At 45.2% G+C, this 19,831-nt stretch overlaps 1 protein-coding gene across 1 annotated transcript; it reads left to right on the top strand.

The window, feature by feature from the left end:
• The first annotated feature begins 1,951 nt into the window (after positions 1 to 1,951).
• On the top strand, positions 1,952 to 15,989 carry LOC110491613 (glucagon receptor-like). The gene is made up of 13 exons (XM_021565184.3): positions 1,952 to 2,011; positions 2,417 to 2,519; positions 3,989 to 4,096; positions 5,142 to 5,263; positions 5,676 to 5,782; positions 11,101 to 11,257; positions 11,445 to 11,604; positions 11,698 to 11,758; positions 11,869 to 11,938; positions 12,149 to 12,240; positions 12,442 to 12,580; positions 12,694 to 12,735; positions 15,562 to 15,989. The coding sequence occupies exons 1-13, from the start codon at positions 1,952 to 1,954 to the stop codon at positions 15,631 to 15,633; spliced, it is 1,293 nt and encodes a 430-aa protein (XP_021420859.3). The 3' UTR covers positions 15,634 to 15,989.
• Positions 15,990 to 19,831: the final 3,842 nt, after the last annotated feature.

Raw genomic sequence — 19,831 nt, 5'->3', positions numbered from 1 at the left:
CTTTACCCTCTGCTCTATTGGCTAACGTACAATCACTGGAGAACAAACTGGACGAGCTCAACGGGACCTGAAGAACTGTAATAGCCTATGTTTCAGTCGTTGCTGGACATGGATAATATACACAGAATGTGCAAAACATTAGGGACAGCTGCTCTTTCCATGAAATAGACTGACCAGGTGAATTCTGGTGAAAGCTACGATCCCTTATTGATGTCATTTCAATCAGTGTAGATGAAGGGGAGGAGACATGTTAAAGAAGGATGTTTAGGCCTCGAGACAACTGAGACATGGATTGTTTATGTGTGCCAATCAGGGGGTGAATGGGCAAGACAAAATATCTAAGTGCCTTTTGAATGGGGTATGGTAGAACTGCAACGCTGCTGCATTCTTTTACAGTCAAAAGTTTCCCGTGTGTATCAAAAATGGCCCCCTACCCAATGGACTTCCAGCCAACTTGACACAAATTTGGGAAGCATTTGAGTCAACATGGGCCAGCATCCCAGTGGAATGCTTTCGACACCTTGTAGAGTCCGTGCCCCGACGAATTGAGGCTGTTCGGAGGGCAAAGGGGGTGCAACTCAATATTAGGAAGGTGTTTCTAATGTTTTGTACACTCATTTTGTACACTCAGTGTACATCAATGTGTTTTTTCTATGCATTGGCAGGACAGAACAGCAGCTTAGGGTAAACTCAAGGGGGGAAGTGTGTGTTTCTTTGTTAAGTACGTCTCAAGGTTCTGCTAGCCTGAGTTAGAATAACTCATGATAAGCTGTAGAGCATACTATTTACCAAGAGATTTTTATCTATATTTTTCATAGCTGTCTATTATAGCTGTCTGTATAGGGATATAAGAAAACAAGAAAATGCTCATCTAGAGGTTGCGTTCCTAGTAGCTGGTGATTTTAATGCAGGGAAACTGAAATCCGTCTTAACTCATTTCTACCAGCATGTCACCTGAGCAACTAGTGGCAAAAAAACTCTAAATCCCTTTTACTCCACACATACAAATGCATACAAAGCTCTCCCTCACCCTCCATTTAGCAAATCTGACCATAACTCTGTCCTCCTGATTCCTGCTTGCAAGCCAAAACTCAAACAGGAAGTACCAGTGATGCGCCCAATATGGAAGTGGTCCGATGAAGCAGATGCTAAGCTGCAGGACTGTTTCACTAGCACAGACTGGAATGTGTAACAATACCCACTGCTGCTGTTCTCTCTGTTTCTTCCCCTCTTACTCCCTCCCAGAATGATGCGCTTTAGTGTGAAAAAAAACCTCATCATATGGTACATCAGTTTGGGATTAAACAAGTGTTTCAAAGGTGTGCAGGGGTAATTATTGCCCTAGGATATAATGTTCTCCTAATGTTCTCCTAAGTGGGGTAAGTGGATATCTTGCTCTGTTTGTTTAGAGCTTTCCCTCTTTGAATGATAGATTGATGAATGGCCATATTTGCAGAGCATATGAAGGAGGATGACTCATTCCTATTTATAATAAAGTATAATAAGGTTTCTCAAAGTGTGCTACAAACCATCTGTGATGATTGAAGGCTGACACTGATCCGTTTATGGGTCAGAATATATGCTATAGGCTTTTGAGGCCCTCAGGCACAATTTTGTTGGGGGGGCCTATCATGCTAAATAATGTCCCCCTGCCCAAGGTGTCCCCCTCCATTACAATGGTATGTGTTAGTTGAACATTATTCATTGTTGTATCCTACAAGTTTTGATACCTGGGTAGACTAACCAATCAAAAATGTTTTACTGAAGGACTAATTGAGTGACTGTCAGTGACTGACATAGCAAGAGGAAAACTGCTGACGCACAACCAAATTTTGAAATTGCACCTGGTGTATTCTACTATTTTAACGCTCAACAGTAAGTTGAGAACCCGACTGAGTTCCTAAAAAAAGTGTTCTTGACCTCACAGAGAGCGCTCATCCCCCGAACAGAGATGAGTTGTACCATGGGAAGCATGGCCCTGACCTGCCTACTTCTGCTGAAGATGCTAAAGGTGAGATATGAACAAAATACTGTATTGAGACTGTATCTGTTACATGCAAATGTTGTGTTGTTTTGAGCAGAACCATACAGTCGTGAGTGTTGTTGAGCGTGACACACCATAATAGCCAAAGTGCTATCAAGAGCCGCTTATAACTGTTGGACACTGTAGAGTACAGTGAGTGTACAGTGTACAGTGAGCTGAGTCTGTACACAGGAAACACCTATTGTTTAATGGTTGGACTGTGGTGAGACAGAACGTAGCTCCTGTCGTACAGAGCAATACATTTTTAGCTGCCCCTCCAATGAAACCTTTCATTCATTCATTCATTCATTCAATCATGTTTTTGAAATCCCACTAGATGGCAAAAGAGAAGAAGGCTATTCCATGAATGTTTTTTTTTGTTTCCTCTTCCAGGTGGAGATGGTCGGTGGGAAAGTCCTGGAGGAGACCTACATGAGGTGGATCCACTACAAAGATGAATGTGTGAAGATGATTGACTATGAGCCATTTCCTCAAGGTAAGAACACAACTCAACTCAAATAGATTTGGCATTTAGAAGTGGTTCCTTGGTAAACTTCCCACAGTCTCTCACACACCTGGGAGTAGAGTGCCATAAGTCTGGCAAGCAAGACTAATTAAGGATAAAATAGGATTGGTTCCATTGGCATATTTTGTTGTTGTTGTTTTATATTATGAAGGCTTCTGGTAGAACAGTAGTTTCCAACCTTTTTGGATTACTGTACAACCAACTGAATTTTGCCCAGAGTACCCTTGATAGACATATACAGTGCATTCGGAAAGTATTCAGACCCTTGTACTTTTTTCACATAACTTTGTTACAGCCTTATTCTAAAATGGATTAAAACATTTTTTCCCTCATCAATATACACACAATACCCCACAATGACAAAGCAAAAACAGGTTTAATTTTTTTTGTAAACATTTATTACAAATGTAAAAATGAAATACCTTATTAACATAAGTATTCAGACCCTTTGCTATGAGACTCGAAATTGAGCTCAGGTGCATCCTGTTTCCATTGGTCATCCTTGAGATGTTTCTACAACTTGATTAGAGTCCACCTAGGGCTGTTGCGATGACCATATTACTGCCACACCAGCGGTCACGAGTCATGAAAGCAGTCAAATTCCATGTGACCGTTTAGTCACGGTAATTAGGCTTCTCCAAGCTCTGATGCTGCTCATGGTCATTAGTAGCCTACCAAACTTGCTAACTGCCTGGTATTCAGCACTTTTGTCCCTATAATCACTCTAACATTAATGCAAACTCCGACTGGGGCAAAGGTTCACCTTCCACTGGACAACGACCTTAAGCACAGAGCTAAGACGACGCAAGAGTGGCTTCGGGACAAGGCTCTGAATGTCCTTGAGTGGCACAGCCAGACCCCGGACTTGAACCCAATCTAACATCTCTGAAGAGACCTGAAAACAGCTGTGCAGCAATGCTTCCCATCCAACCTTACAGAGCGTTGAGAGGATCTGCAGAGAAAAATGGGAGAAGCTCCCCAAATACAGGTGTGTCAAGCTTGTAGCGCCATATCCAAGAAGATTTTAGTCTGTAATTGCTGCCAAAGGTGCTTCAACAAAGTACTGAGTAAAGGGTCTGAATACTTAGTGTGTAAATGTGATATTTCAGTTTTTCATTTTTTATACATTTGCAAAAGAAATCCCCCAAAAACATTTTACGGGGTATTGTGTGTAAATGGATGAGAATTTTTTATTTGTTTTCATCAATTTTAGAATACGGCTGTAATGTAACAAAATGTGGAAAAGTCAAGGGGTCTGAATACTTTCGAAATGCGCTGTAAGTTTACATTGAAGTGCAGCTAGTTGTAGTTGCCTATCCTTGGTCAGATAGAATTGCCTCGTAAAGGCATTCTAAACACTGCACACACTATTTTGGCCAGTCTGGAGGACCAGGCTACAAATGGAACGCTCGTGGTCATGTTCTTTCTCTGTCTGCCAGGCTTGTTCTGTAACAGGACGTTTGACCGCTACGCCTGCTGGCCTGATGGTCCTCCTGGGTCGGTGGTCAATGTGTCCTGTCCCTCCTACCTGCCCTGGTTTGACAAAGGTGACTGAATTAAAAAAAAATAATAATAATGTATCTACATTGTATTGTCGATGGTAATCTATTGAATTGTGATATGATGTCACAGAATAATACCCCAAAATATATTGACCTATTCATAAAACATATAAAGGTAGCTGTGCTGTTCTAATAATCATATTCATTATGATCTGTTAGGTTCTTATTTTTCAGAGTAAATTACTCACGAACACTAGAGAAGCTTAACCAATTTTAATTCTTCCCAAAGGGTACAGCTGTAATTCAGCTGTAATTCAGACAGAAAAACATTTCACACAAGCACTGATATTTAACCCTTTCCCCTAGGCTGAGTCTCCTCCTCCACAACCAAACAGCCAACCCTGTCACCCTGTTGCTAGACAGAACCATAGTGATATCTGTTCTTCCTCACTTCATCTGACCTGACCTCTACCCCAAAGTGCTCACTCCTCCCCAACTCAAGTTTGTCATGGTTATTGATACCAGACTGTGTCTCTTCTCCTCCCAGGAGATCCCTAATGACTAACAATAACATATCCGTACATAATGTAAACATTATACATTACCCTCTCTCCCTTAGTGGCATTTGTTAGTTTCTAATCTCTCCACCGTCTCCCCTTCTCAATGCCTGCCACATGTAATCACTTCCCTGCACTCAATACATTCCAAGCTTAGTTGCACCCACTGTATACCTTCCTCTTATAACCCTTAACTTCTGTTGTAGACCCTCAACCTGAGCACTCCATCAGTGACATGAATAAGTAACATTTCATATTCTCAGAACCCAACAGATCTAAATGGCAAAACTGATCCTATTTTAGCACGCCTACTCTCAGACACAGCTCCAATAATTATGCCAATTCGGAAACATTGTTTGTACGTGTTGCTTTCAGAATAGTGTGTGGGTGTGTGTGGGCACAAGCTGTATGCGTGTTTCTGTGGAAAAATATTTTTGTCTGTGCACTCAATGTGTGTTTATGTTTGTGTGTGTGCGCGCACGTGCATGTGTGCGTATGTGCGCAAACACTGGACATGTCTGCGGGATGTCCAGTGTCTCAGGGTGTGGTGCGTCGGCGGTGTGGCTCTGATGGCCACTGGGTGGAGGAGGAGGACGGGGAAGTCTGGAGGGACATGTCTCAGTGTGAAGAGGAACAGGAAATCACATCTCAGGAGGTACCTGGCAAAAACACTATTGTTTTTTACTTGTAGGTGTTAATGAGCACTGTGCCCCTGAGCTTTTCAGGTAAATCAGCCTTCTGTTCCGTCATTTGGAGGGCTGTGCTACTGTAAACGTATGCAGTCCCTTAACGCAAAGCCTTCAATGTTTGTAAGATCTGAAGGGTCTGGATATTGTAGGTATGAGCAGTGTAATGATGGCATTTCCACCTTACAGATCTGCAAACATTAATGGATTAAGGCTAAGGGGAAAGGCTAGGAAGCGATTTGGGAACGGCCAACGCTTTAAAAAAAAAAAATTGTTTCCGTCTTTGTCAGTGACAAGATGTGTATATAAAGTCCTACTTAACATAATCTCTTCTGACATGAGTTTCCATGGTAACGCCGCTCTGCATTGTTTTTTCCACAGCTGTGGTTCAAGCAGTTGATGGTGAGCTTCAGGATGCTTTACACGGTTGGCTACACCCTGTCCCTCTTCACCCTGGTCTCAGCGCTCATCATTCTACTGAGTATCAGGTACAATTGTCCTTCTGTTCGCCACCACTCTTCAAATAGAAACACTGGTCCACTTCACTCATCTCTACTCCAGTAATCAAGCACTTACATCAAAGTCATATTTACCACAGAAAGCCCAAAAGGATGCTTTGGATGAGCATTGGAAAAGCAACCCTAGAGAAGTAACTGTATGGGAAGGTTTGTGAGTGTGACTAAACATAAGAACATATTGAGAAGATTTCTGGGTAGTATTCTTTGATTGTTACGATGCGTGAATGAGGACCCAAAAGCGACTTAACGTAAACAGAGCTTCTTTAATAACAAAACAAACGTAGGCTCAGATGGACCGGCAGATTCCGACAGGACAGGACAAGGTTGCAGCAAACATGACGATAGTCTGGTTCAGGCATGAACAACACAAACAAGAATCCGACAAAGACAGAAACAAAAACAGAGAGAGATATAGAGGACTAATCAGAGGGAAAAAGGGAACAGGTGGGAAAAGGGGTGACGAGGTAGTTAGGAGACAAGGAACAGCTGGGGGAAAGAGGGGGAGAAAAGGTAACCTAATAACGACCAGCAGAGGGAGACAGGGTGAAGGGAAAGGACAGAAACAAGACACAACATGACAGTACCCCCCCACTCACCGAGCGCCTCCTGGCGCACTCGAGGAGGAAACCTGGCGGCAACGGAGGAAATCCTCGATCAGCGCACGGTCCAGCACGTCCCGAGAGGGAACCCAACTCCTCTCCTCAGGACCGTACCCCTCCCAATCTACTAGGTACTGATGACCACGGCCCCGAGGACGCATGTCCAAAATCCTACGGACCCTGTAGATGGGTGCGCCCTCGACAAGGATGGGGGGGGGGGGGGGGGAGACGAGCGGGGGCGCGAAGAACGGGCTTGATACAGGAGACATGGAAGACCGGGTGGACGCGACGAAGATATCGCGGAAGAAGAAGTCGAACTGCGACAGGATTAATGATCTGAGAAATACGGAACGGACCAATGAACCGCGGGGTCAACTTGCGAGAAGCGGTCTTAAGGGGAAGGTTCTGAGTGGAGAGCCAAACTCTCTGACCGCGACAATATCTAGGACTCTTAGTTCTACGCTTATTAGCAGCCCTCACAGTCTGCGCCCTATAACGGCAAAGTGCAGACCTGACCCTCTTCCAGGTGCGCTCGCAACGTTGGACAAAAGCCTGAGCGGAGGGAACGCTGGACTCGGCGAACTGAGATGAGAACAGCGGAGGCTGGTACCCGAGGCTACTCTGAAAAGGAGATAGCCCGGTCGCAGACGAAGGAAGCGAGTTGTGGGCGTATTCTGCCCAGGGGAGCTGTTCTGACCAAGACGCAGGGTTGCGAAAAGAAAGACTGCGTAAGATGCGACCAATAGTCTGATTGGCCCGTTCTGCTTGACCGTTAGACTGGGGGTGAAAGCCGGAAGAGAGACTGACGGAAGCCCCAATCAAACGGCAAAACTCCCTCCAAAATTGAGACGTGAATTGCGGACCTCTGTCCGAAACGACGTCTGACGGAAGGCCATGAATTCTGAAAACATTCTCGATGATGATTTGTGCCGTCTCTTTAGCAGAAGGAAGCTTAGCAAGGGGAATAAAATGAGCCGCCTTAGAGAACCTGTCGACAACCGTAAGAATAACAGTCTTCCCCGCTGACGAAGGCAGTCCGGTGACAAAATCTAAGGCGATGTGAGACCACGGTCGAGAGGGAATGGGAAGCGGCCTGAGACGGCCGGCAGGAGGGGAGTTACCGGACTTAGTCTGCGCGCAGACCGAACAAGCAGCCACGAAGCGACGCGTGTCATGCTCCCGGGTGGGCCACCAAAAACGCTGGCGAATGGAAGCAAGCGTACCCCGAACGCCAGGGTGGCCGGCTAACTTGGCAGAGTGAGCCCACTGAAGAACGGCCAGACGAGTAGGAACGGGAACGAAAAGAAGGTTCCTAGGACAAGCGCGCGGCGACGGAGTTTGAGTGAGTGCTTGCTTTACCTGCCTCTCAATTCCCCAGACAGTCAACCCGACAACACGCCCCTCAGGGAGAATCCCCTCGGGGTCAGTGGAGGCTACTGAAGAACTGAAGAGACGAGATAAAGCATCAGGCTTGGTGTTCTTAGAGCCCGGACGATAAGAAATCACGAACTCGAAACGAGCGAAAAACAGCGCCCAGCGCGCCTGACGCGCATTAAGTCGTTTGGCAGAACGGATGTACTCAAGGTTCCTATGGTCAGTCCAAACGACAAAAGGAACGGTCGCCCCCTCCAACCACTGTCGCCATTCGCCTAGGGCTAAGCGGATGGCGAGCAGTTCGCGGTTTCCCACATCATAGTTACGTTCCGACTGCGACAGGCGATGAGAAAAATACGCGCAAGGGTGGACCTTGTCGTCAGAGAGGGAGCGCTGAGAAAGAATGGCTCCCACGCCCACCTCTGACGCGTCAACCTCGACAACGAACTGTCTAGTGACGTCAGGTGTAACAAGGATAGGTGCGGATGTAAAACGATTCTTGAGGAGATCAAAAGCTCCCTGGGCGGAAACGGACCACTTAAAGCACGTCTTGACAGAAGTAAGGGCTGTGAGAGGGGCTGCCACCTGACCGAAATTACGGATGAAACGACGATAGAAGTTCGCGAAGCCGAGAAAGCGCTGCAGCTCGACGCGTGACCTAGGGACGGGCCAATCAATGACAGCTTGGACCTTAGCGGGATCCATCTTAATGCCTTCAGCGGAAATAACAGAACCGAGAAATGTGACGGAGGAGGCATGAAAAGAGCACTTCTCAGCCTTCACAAAAAGACAATTCTCTAAAAGGCGCTGGAGGACACGTCGAACGTGCTGAACATGAATCTGGAGTGACGGTGAAAAAAAATCAGGATATCGTCAAGGTAAACGAAAACAAAGATGTTCAGCATGTCTCTCAGGACATCATTGACTAATGCCTGAAAGACAGCTGGAGCGTTAGCGAGGCCGAAAGGAAGAACCCGGTATTCAAAGTGCCCTAACGGAGTGTTAAACGCTGTCTTCCACTCGTCCCCCTCCCTGATGCGCACGAGATGGTAAGCGTTACGAAGGTCCAACTTAGTGAAAAACCTGGCTCCCTGCAGGATCTCGAAGGCTGAAGACATAAGAGGAAGCGGATAACGATTCTTCACTGTTATGTCATTCAGCCCTCGATAATCTATGCAGGGGCGCAGGGACCCGTCCTTCTTCTTAACAAAAAAAAACCCCGCTCCGGCGGGAGAGGAGGAGGGGACTATGGTACCGGCGGCAAGAGCTACAGACAAATAATCTTCGAGAGCCTTACGTTCGGGAGCCGACAGAGAGTATAGTCTACCCCGGGGGGGAGTGGTTCCCGGAAGGAGATCAATACTACAATCATACGACCGGTGTGGAGGAAGAGAGGTGGCCCTGGACCGACTGAACACTGTGCGCAGATCGTGATATTCCTCCGGCACCCCTGTCAAATCACCAGGCTCCTCCTGTGAAGAAGAGACAGAGGAAACAGGAGGGATAGCAGACATTAAACATTTCACATGACAAGAGACGTTCCAGGAGAGGATAGAATTACTAGACCAATTAATGGAAGGATTATGACAAACTAGCCAGGGATGGCCCAAAACAACAGGTGTAAAAGGTGAACGAAAAATTAAAAAAGAAATGGTTTCGCTATGATTACCAGAAACAGTGAGGGTTAAAGGTAGCGTCTCACGCTGAATCCTGGGGAGAGGACTACCATCCAGGGCGAACAAGGCCGTGGACTCCCTTAACTGTCTGAGAGGAATGTCATGTTCCCGAGCCCAGGTCTCGTCCATAAAACAGCCCTCCGCCCCAGAGTCTATTAAGGCACTGCAGGAAGCTGACGAACCGGTCCAGCGTAGATGGACCGACAAGGTAGTGCAGGATCTTGAAGGAGAGACAGGAGTAGTAGCGCTCACCAGTAGCCCTCCGCTTACTGATGAGCTCTGGCTTTTACTGGACATGAAGTGACAAAATGACCAGCAGAACCGCAATAGAGACAGAGGCGGTTGGTGATTCTCCGTTCCCTCTCCTTAGTCGAGATGCGGATACCTCCCAGCTGCATAGGCTCAGCACCCGAGCCGGCAGAGGAAGATGGTAGTGATGCGGAGAGGGGGGCAACGGAGAACGCGAGCTCCTTTCCACGAGCTCGGTGACGAAGATCAACCCGTCGCTCAATGCGAATAGTGAGTTCAATCAAGGAATCCACGCTGGAAGGAACCTCCCGGGAGAGAATCTCATCCTTTACCTCTGCGCGGAGACCCTCCAGAAAACGAGCGAGCAAAGCCGGCTCGTTCCAGCCACTGGAGGCAGCAAGAGTGCGAAACTCAATAGAGTAGTCTGTTATGGATCGATTACCTTGACATAGGGAGGACAGGACCCTGGAAGCCTCCTCCCCAAAAACAGATCGATCAAAAACCCGTATCATCTCCTCCTTAAAGTCCTGATACTGGTTAGTACACTCAGCCCTTGCCTCCCAGATTGCCGTGCCCCACTCACGAGCCCGTCCAATAAGGAGAGATATGACGTAGGCGACACGAGCAGTGCTCCTGGAGTAAGTGTTGGGCTGGAGAGAAAACACAATATCACACTGGGTGAGGAACGAGCGGCATTCAGTGGGCTCCCCAGAGTAACACGGCGGGTTATTGATTCTGGGCTCCGGAGATTCGAAAGCCCTGGAAGTGGCCGGTGGATCGAGGCGGAGATGGTGAACCTGTTCTGTGAGGTTGGAGACTTGGGTGGCCAGGGTCTCAACGGCATGTCGAGCAGCAGACAATTCCTGCTCGTGTCTGCCTAGCATCGCTCCCTGGATCTCGACGGCTGAGTGGAGAGGATCCGAAGTCGCTGGGTCCATTCTTGGTCGGATTCTTCTGTTACGATGCGTGAATGAGGACCCAAAAGCGACTTAACGTAAACAGAGCTTCTTTAATAACAAAACAAACGTAGGCTCAGATGGACCGGCAGATTCCGACAGGACAGGACAAGGTTGCAGCAAACATGACGATAGTCTGGTTCAGGCATGAACAACACAAACAAGAATCCGACAAAGACAGAAACAAAAACAGAGAGAGATATAGAGGACTAATCAGAGGGAAAAAGGGAACAGGTGGGAAAAGGGGTGACGAGGTAGTTAGGAGGAGACAAGGAACAGCTGGGGGAAAGAGGGGGAGAAAAGGTAACCTAATAACGACCAGCAGAGGGAGACAGGGTGAAGGGAAAGGACAGAAACAAGACACAACATGACATTGATGGTATTTTTTTGGTAGTAATACTTCTTGGCCATCTGCCTCTATTGTTCCCTATCAGGAAGCTTCACTGCACCCGCAACTACATCCACGCAAACCTGTTTGTGTCTTTCATCCTGCGAGCCGTGTCGGTGATCGTCAAGGACACCATGCTGGAGCGTCACTGGGGCCGGGAGATCATGAGACAGGCCGACCTGGGAGAAATGCTGAGTCACAAGGTGGGTTGTGAGCAGTGTAGTTGGAGCTACCACATTGCTTGTTCCTATCATATTTATTCCTTCAAGTCTGCAAACACTTGAATACCCTTGAATATGGTGACATGATCTGTGGAGACTAGTTGTTTTTGAAATGTCATCACTGATTGACCTTTATAGTAATCACCATCTTTACCATCTTTATTTCAAGGCTGCCATTGGCTGCAGGATGGCCCAGGTGGTGATGCAGTATTGTGTTCTAGCCAATCACTACTGGTTCTTTGGAGAGGCCATCTACCTGTATTCGGTGCTCATCGCCTCCGTATTAATTGAGAACAACAAGTACTTGCCTTATATCTGCCTCGGCTGGGGTGAGTAACGTATCCTTTGTCTACATCCAAAATACCACTTCTGCCTTTTATACCCACTGTGTCTTATTAATGCTCAATGTCTTTCTTTGTCAGGAACCCCTCTTTTATTTGTCCTTCCTTGGATGTTGGCCAAGCTATTGAGAGAAAACAAAGAGTGAGTGGGTGTCCATGTGTCACCTCAATCAGTGAACACTGCACGGCCTGTTGTTTGCATTGATTTAGAGACAGACGTAAACAATGAATGTCCCAATGTGGTACCCTCAGGTGCTGGGCTGTTAATGAAAATATGAGCTACTGGTGGATAATACGGTTCCCCATTCTGTTTGCGTCACTGGTGAGGGCGGCTATTGGCTCTGTTATTATGTACATTATTGTGTGTGTGTGTGTGTGTGTGTGTGTGTGTGTGTGTGTGTGTGTGTGTGTGTGTATTTGCGTGCCTGTCTGTGTGCATTGTGTTGGTCTGCATATTTATAGCCTACTTGTCATACATGGCTGTGTGTGTGTGTGTTTGTTTTTGAAAGCTTGCAAATGCTACTGTCAACAGATCAACTTATTGATTTTCATGAAGATTTTGAAGGTGATTCTATCCAAACTACGTGCCAACAATCAGAATGGCTATCCTGACTACAAGCTTCGGTAAGGAAGAAGGACAAGAGTCTGATATAATGATATTACACACAGGCCTCTTCCTTTACCGATGTGGCATCCAATTTGATAGTTGGTGACAGAGAGAGGAGGAAAGATAAAGGGGCAGATTAAAAGAAAGAGGGCAAGACATGTGGAAAATTAGTTGAGACAGTGAGACAAATTTCCTCCCTATGTCCTATCTCCTGATAGCTTGGCCAAGGCGACCTTGACCCTCATCCCTCTATTTGGCATCCATGAGGTCATCTTCATCTTCGCCACTGATGAGCAGACCACTGGCATCCTGCGCTACATCAAGGTCTTCTTCACGCTCTTCCTCAACTCATTTCAGGTGAGGAACCTGAAACCAGATTACCCAGGTCAACAAACCATAGCCTTGCATTATTACTTAGCAAGTGAAGCCTATCAGTGTTTTGTTTTAACCCAAGCGTTGTGTCTCTATAGGGATTTCTGGTGGCTGTGCTGTACTGCTACTGTAACAAAGAGGTTTGTAAGATTCTATTGTGTTTTTTCCGTTATGTTCTATGTTTTTCTATTGTTTTCCATCCATCAAACTCATCACATGCTCCCCCTGAGGTGCCCCATCCTTTCCTATATAAGCTGTAACGCACACACTTACTGCCAACTGCACATCCCTGATTGAAGACTCATTTGGCTACCTCGATTATCTGTGACAATTGCTGTAAACGGTCTGGGTTATGGTGTGATGTGAAGTCAGATGGGTCACAAGTATCTGACAGGTTCGCTAGTGCCTGAAAGAAATGTTAATGACATTCTGAATTACTTTAGGAACGGGCAACTACTATTATTAGACTAATGCCTTTTGAACGTCAGACTTGTTCATTCTAATGTGCTGTAGCTTCAGACCCGGCCCCAGGATAAAGTGACTAAAGGGGCAGTTGAAATCGGCGAGGGGGCTATATTTTTGGGGGTGTCCTTGCATTGGAATGATATTGAATTCTGCTGATATAATCACGCTGTTCCACAATAAACATAACGTTCAAATGCTGAGACTCCAAGATCATTGAGTGCTTTTGAAATCTGAAATCTCTGCTGCGCTTTATCAGCACAATGGACCATACCATACAGCTAGCCCGTTTTGGTAATGAATATTGGCTACAAGATAGATAGGGAAATTCATCTATTACAAGCAGCCTATGTGAATGCAGTGATACACACAGTTGTCTTACCAAAATAGTAGTAGCCTAGTTATTCATGCGTGCAAACATAAATACTGAATAACAGTTTGGCTTAGAATACGACACAACTGCGAATGCGAACGAATGAATGAAGGAATGAATGCGACCAGAACAAAACAGCGGAACCAAGTAGTAGGCTTAATAAAGCAAAATGTCAGATCGATAAAGCCATGACACAATCTATATTTAGGCTAGTTACATTAACAAGGAACAAACACAGTAAACAAAAGGCGAATGGAGACCCAAATAACCAAAACATAGCCTACAGCCTACTACAGTGAGACGCAGCCATGCACAGCTGTCTTGCCAAACAAATAGGCATATACAGGCCAGCTTCAAACATGGAAAAGCATACTGCTCGCTCATGAGTTCAGCAACAGGTTGTGATATGGCAACAGGTTGTGAATACACTTCTGTGAATCAAATTCGACCCACATAATCAATTAAGCAATGCCAGCCTACCATAATCACGTTTCCAATACGTACAGTTCCATTTACAGCCGCGAAAACCAATAGGCTATGAAGAAAGGCTCAATTTGATTCTGGTTATCTATTTCTATGATGAAACATACTGATATGTAGCTATACCCAGGGGCGTCATTGGGTTCTTACATTGGAATTATATGGAATTCAGCTTGCATTACGCTACACCACAGTAAACATAAAAGTTCAAGAATTGCTTTTGACCAAGAAGTGACAGGTTCGATGCCACGACATCTCGCTGCGCTCCATCAACACCATGGACAGCGCCCTAAACCCTAAAGCAAGATTTTGATCAAAACCAACCAGCTAGATTGAAACAATCTTACGTTTTCAAAAGGGTTGCAGCTTCCTTGATGCTCTGTGGAATTTCCTGAATAATCGATCAATCGATCATTCCTTGAAATCTTCTTGTGAGATCCCCCTCAAATGCCAGTTGGATTAGTTGAGCTTTCCTCGGGTGTAGCGTGTTTGTTCTGTTCTGATTGGACGCCCAAAAAGTCAGTCCATGTTTCAGTGTAGTAAGCATGGTCGGCATAGCGGAAAGAGGCCCAGAGAATCGTTGCAGAATATCAAGTGGGGTCGATTTGTTCTCATTTTTAGCCAGAACGGGCGATTTCAGTCAGAAAAACCTAGCAAACCGCACTGAACTCAGCTTCCACCAAATCTGTTTTGCTTAGATCTTGCAGTGGATTCGCCTTTTAACTCATTTAGAAAGTCATGGCTCTCTGGGTCAAAGGCACACAGGGCCTTCACCAGTTCTGACGTTTCACCAATGACGGTATCCAACGTGCTGAAGAACGGTGTTTTCCACTCAGTCTCTTCTCCTCAGTTCTGCTGTCCTACTGTATTGGCCATCATGTAGGCCTGGAGGTTTGTACTTATATACTGTAACATCGTTGTTTGCTTGGCGCTGGTGGTGGTGCATTAGTGCCACTGGCACTGCACTGTGCCTAAATGGCTTCGAACTCACTGTCGCCCCACAGCTTCTTGACACACTCCAATACACTGTGGACCACTTTGACTCTAGTGTAAAGATCCGTTGCTTTTGCCTGGAGTAATTTGTTTGGAGGAGGGAGAAGACTGAGGATTCTGTGCACCACATGCTGGCTGTAAACTTAAAGCCGGGGTCTGTCACTGCCCTCAGCAACCTTGCAGTCCTCGAGTCTTACTTCTGTGCTTTAGGAACGCATGCATTTCTGCCTGCTTTTTATGGAAACCAAAAGGAGTCATACCTTACCACCCAGTGACTTCTCATAGCCGCCCTACACACACCACGGCGTTCCCTGTCCATTGTGCTGACACAGCGCAACGGAGATACAGATAATCTTTTGCGCCAAAGCCCCCTTTAGCCCCCTCGTGGACCTCGGGGCAGGTAGCTTCTTCCATTCTCATGTACAGTATAGTTGCAGATGTCCTCTTTTGCTCTGCAATCGCCCTTCCTGAGTAGGAAAAATGCATCAATTCAACATCCTTTGATTAAAAATTGGTTTTGCAAAAAGACAGGCTATCATTTACTGAGGGAGTAGAATTGTATGAAGAATAGTAGACTGTGCATCAGTGACCAGCAAGGACAAACTCACACATTTCAGTTGAAGGGAGGGAAGAATGTTTTTTCCTCTGTTGGTTGCAGGTGAAGACAGAGCTTGCGAAGAAACTGCGAAGCTGTAGGATGGAGGTGGAGGTGGTGTGCTGTGGACAGTGACTAACCGAGACAAGAGTAGAACCATTCTCCATCGCCACAGTTCCAGAGAACAATGGAGCTTCTACACCACCACCAACAGGAGTCCAGCCTGATAGTCCTCCATCTCCGCAGGCTCAAAGTTCAAGACAGCATGCTCGGAACACCTCCATGACACCTGAGACTCTCGCTCAACTGCATTGTCGTACCACAACGGCAACCCTAGAGAAGAGTACAGACTGCACACACCTAACTCCTAATGAGACCACGGGGTCTAGTCCATCTATGCAGGTGTCATTCCTCATTCACTTAAACGACCCAATTGAGTTACCTCCACATGTTGTAAATATTTATTCAGATTAAAGGCCCAAATGCAGCCATTTTTATCTAATATCAAATCATTTCTGGGTAACAATTAAGTACCGTAGTGTAATAGTTTGAAATTAAAATGTAAAACAAAATGACAAAAATAATTGTTTCGCAAGCAAGAAGTTTCAGAGGTCTGTCTAGGAGTGGTCTGAGTGAGGGGTCTAATTGGGGGTGCCTAATGTAACTTGAAAACTAGCTGTTGGCAGAGAGGTTTGACACTTTTTTTGTTATTGGTTTATCAACTTATACTGCCTGGGGATGTCATCATGCAAGACAACTCCGCCCATGCAAAACCTGCAGATTAGAAGGTCCTGTGTAAATTGTATTTTCAACGGGCAACTATCAGAAAGTTACACTGGTCACATTTTTCACACTTTTACAGTGTTATTTTCATCAGCTGTTGTACACTATGATACAAAACACAGGGAAAACTGAAATTTGACTGCACTGGGCCTTTAAGTAAGATATTATTTGTGTGTCACTCTGTTAATGTACAGTATTTGAATGTATTTCCAAATGATGAGTGGTACAGTGCCTAGTGAAAGTCTGCACATCCAACTCCCCCCATGCCTTAAAATTACATCTAAAAAGGGATTCAATAAATACAAATCTACATGACCTACTCCACATTTTCAAAGTGAAAGAAAATGATGGAAAATGTTCCACAAGAAAAAAGAACATGTCTAAATTACATTTGTGTTCACACCCCAGAGTTACAGCTGGGAATCATTTTAAATAAGATCTAACCGGTGTGCCAAATGGCTAGCTAGATAGTAGCATTTCAATCTGTGACATCACTTGTTCTGAGACTTTGAAGTAGTTGTTTCACTTGCTCTGCAAGGGCCGTGGCTTTTGTGTAGCGATAGTTAACTATGCTTCATGGGAGGCAGTTGTTGATCGTTTCAGAGGATCCCTGGTATGAGCCCAGGTTGGAGCAAGGAGAGGGACGGAAGCAAAGACTGTTACATTTGCACAACTCTTAGGGCAACATACACTGAGTTTACCAAACATTAGGAACACCTTCCTAATATTGAGTTGCACCCCCCCTTTTTCCCTCAGAACAGCCTCAATTTGTCAGGGCATGGACTCTACAAGGTGTCAAAAACGTTTCATAGAGATGCTGGCCCATGTTGACTCCAATGCTTCCCACAGTTGTGTCAAGTCGGCTGGATGTCCTTTGGCTGGTAGTCCTTTGGCTGGTAGACCATTCTTGATACACACGGGAAACTGTTGAGCATGAAAAACCCAGCAGCATTGCAGTTTTTGACACAAAACGGTGCGCCTGGCACCAACTACCATACCATGTTCAAAGGCACTTACTGTAAATATTTTGTCTTGCCCATTCAACCTCTGAATGACATACATACACAATCCATGTCTCAATTGTCTCAAGGCTAAAAAAAACCTTATTTAACCTGTCTCCTCTCCTTCATCTATACTGCCGTGGATTTAACAAGTGACATCAATAAGGGATCATAACTGTCAGCTGGATTCACCTGGTCAGTCTATGTCATGGGAAGAGCAGGTGTTCTTAATGTTGTGTATACTCAGTATACATTGTTTTTGTCAATATTGCTCAAGCTCTGTTAATTAAGGTTAATTGATGGACAGTAATATATAAACCTTCTGGCCTGGACCACGCAGGAACACTCAGCACCTCTTGGAAAGCCATTCTGGTATGTTTGGCATTAACATTTGTGTAATTGAAAAATAAAACTCTCCCAGGGTTAGGTTTTCAGAAGACTAAGGTGGGTTTTCCTCTAACATTTTAGCTGGGTTTTACTCCCTTCATATTTATTTTGATCCTAACAAAACACCCCAGTCTCTGCCGGTGACAAGCATACCCATAACATGATGCTGCCACCACAATAGTTTAAAATAAAAGTTGGTAGAATGTTATTCAAAATTGTTCACAGCTCTAATGGCTGCCAAAGGCTCCTTCCACTAAGTATTAACTCTGGGGTGTGAAGACATATGCAATCAAAACATCTTCATTTTTGATGAATTTGGAAAAATGTATGTATTTTTTCTCTCGCTTTGAAAATGCGGAGTACGTTGTGTAGATCGTTAGGGGGCAAAACCCCCCTCATTTATTCCCTTTTTAGATTTCATTTTAAGGCACAAAATGGGAAGGCTGTGCAAGGGGTGTGTAGACGTTCACTAGTGATTGTGTCTCAAGTAGTCATTTTGTATTCGAGATGAGTGAAGCTTATCGCTACAAGACTTTTGAAATGTCAATAGATAAAATGAAATATGACATAAAAAAATCATACTTTTCCTGCTGTTGTCTTTCTGGAGTCCATAGGGTGGATAACTCAAAAACACGTTTGTGTCAGTGATGCGTATGTGAACCCTGAATGCATCAGTCGCTTTACGCAATTTAACATGACCTTTTACCATATCATGTTTAGTGTGGAATTTATGCTTAAAATTATCCTTATCCAACTCAAGACATGGGTCGGGCTCCCCTGCTCAGATGCTGCATTCATCATCCAATGGTTGCAGGCCACGTCATCGACTGGTTCATCAACTGACAGATTGATAGAACAAACGATGTGGTTTTCTGAAATGTAAAATACCGTTCCAGGCGTTTTAAGATCTGTCATGTGTCAGCAACGCCTGGGCAGATTAATGCGCCCATGACCTATCCTGACCAATAAAGCTCAACAAGCTGTTGTAGTCCTAAAAAACGGAAATTAGTTACCTCTGGTTGTTCAGCCAAAGATTGTCTATTTTATTGACAAGATAGTCAAGTGACCGTTCTAACAATGGAAATATATGTCCTCAAAGATGGAAGGCAGGCGGGAAGAGGTGAGATCAGGTGGGACCATTCTTTCCAATGAGAGAGCAGAAACGTGCGTGAACAACAGGCCATAGAAATAGATAAAGGACTCATCTTTGTATCTGTGCCATTATAGCGCCTGTGAAAGCATAGGCATCGCCATTGAGGCTATCGCTGTTTTAAAGAAGAACATTTTCTTCTTCATTGGCTGATTGCTCCCAACTCATAGGAATCCCCACCCAGTTGACTACTTTAAAATGGTGGAAGCCCTCAATGGCAATGTCCATGCTAAAATGGGTTTTATCCATAATGAGTTTATCTCCATGACAACAAACTCCAATATCAAGTTATTTTTTCTAAGTTGCCGAAATGCCACTTGAGTCCACCTATATCAGTGCATTCCTAACCTAACCAAACTTCTATTTGGTCAAATAAGCCCATTTAGCAAATTAGCAATACTTTTTTATTGTTGACCAAATTTGATACTCTTATCTCATTGACCTCCATATAAAAAATCCTCACTTCGTGGGCTTATTTCTGTGGACAGATTTTGGGCAGAGTAAAACCTGTTGTTTTGCCTCATACTCTCTGGCTCAACCATTCCTATGGGGGAAATTAATGGGGAAAGAATGGGGTTTTGGGACACAGGCTTCGGAGATCTTATACACTACATGACCAATAGTATGTGGACACCTGCTTGTCGAACATCTCATTCCAAAATCATGGGCATTAATATGGAGTTGGTCCGCCCTGCACTCTTCTGGGAAGACTTTCCACTAGATGTTGGAACATTGCTGCGGGAACTTGCTTCCATTCAGCCACAAGAGCATTAGGGAGGTCGGGCACTGACTTCGGGTAATTAGACCTGGCTCTCAGTCAGCATTCCAATTCATCCCAAAGGTGTTCGATGGGGTTGAGGTCAGGGCTCTGTGCAGGCCAGTCAAGTTCTTCCACACTATCTCAACAAAACCAATTCTGTATGGACCTTGCTTTATGCATGTAGGAATTGTCATGCTGAAAGAGGAAAGGGCCTTTCCAAAACTGTTGCCACAAATTTGGAAGCACAGAATC

The sequence above is a fragment of the Oncorhynchus mykiss genome, chromosome 16 (assembly GCF_057628025.1).
Source record: "Oncorhynchus mykiss isolate SJ-2025 chromosome 16, ASM5762802v1, whole genome shotgun sequence".
NCBI lineage: Eukaryota > Metazoa > Chordata > Actinopteri > Salmoniformes > Salmonidae > Oncorhynchus > Oncorhynchus mykiss.
This window is presented reverse-complemented; position numbering and strand designations above follow the sequence as displayed.

Excerpts from the sequence above, each read along its gene's own strand:
- LOC110491613 (XM_021565184.3), top strand. The coding sequence starts at position 1,952 with ATGAGTTGTACCATGGGAAGCATGGCCCTGACCTGCCTACTTCTGCTG. Across the intron at positions 11,258-11,444 it reads GAGAAATGCTGAGTCACAAG|GCTGCCATTGGCTGCAGGAT; the intron begins GTGGGTTGTGAG and ends CTTTATTTCAAG. Across the intron at positions 11,939-12,148 it reads CCATTCTGTTTGCGTCACTG|ATCAACTTATTGATTTTCAT; the intron begins GTGAGGGCGGCT and ends TACTGTCAACAG.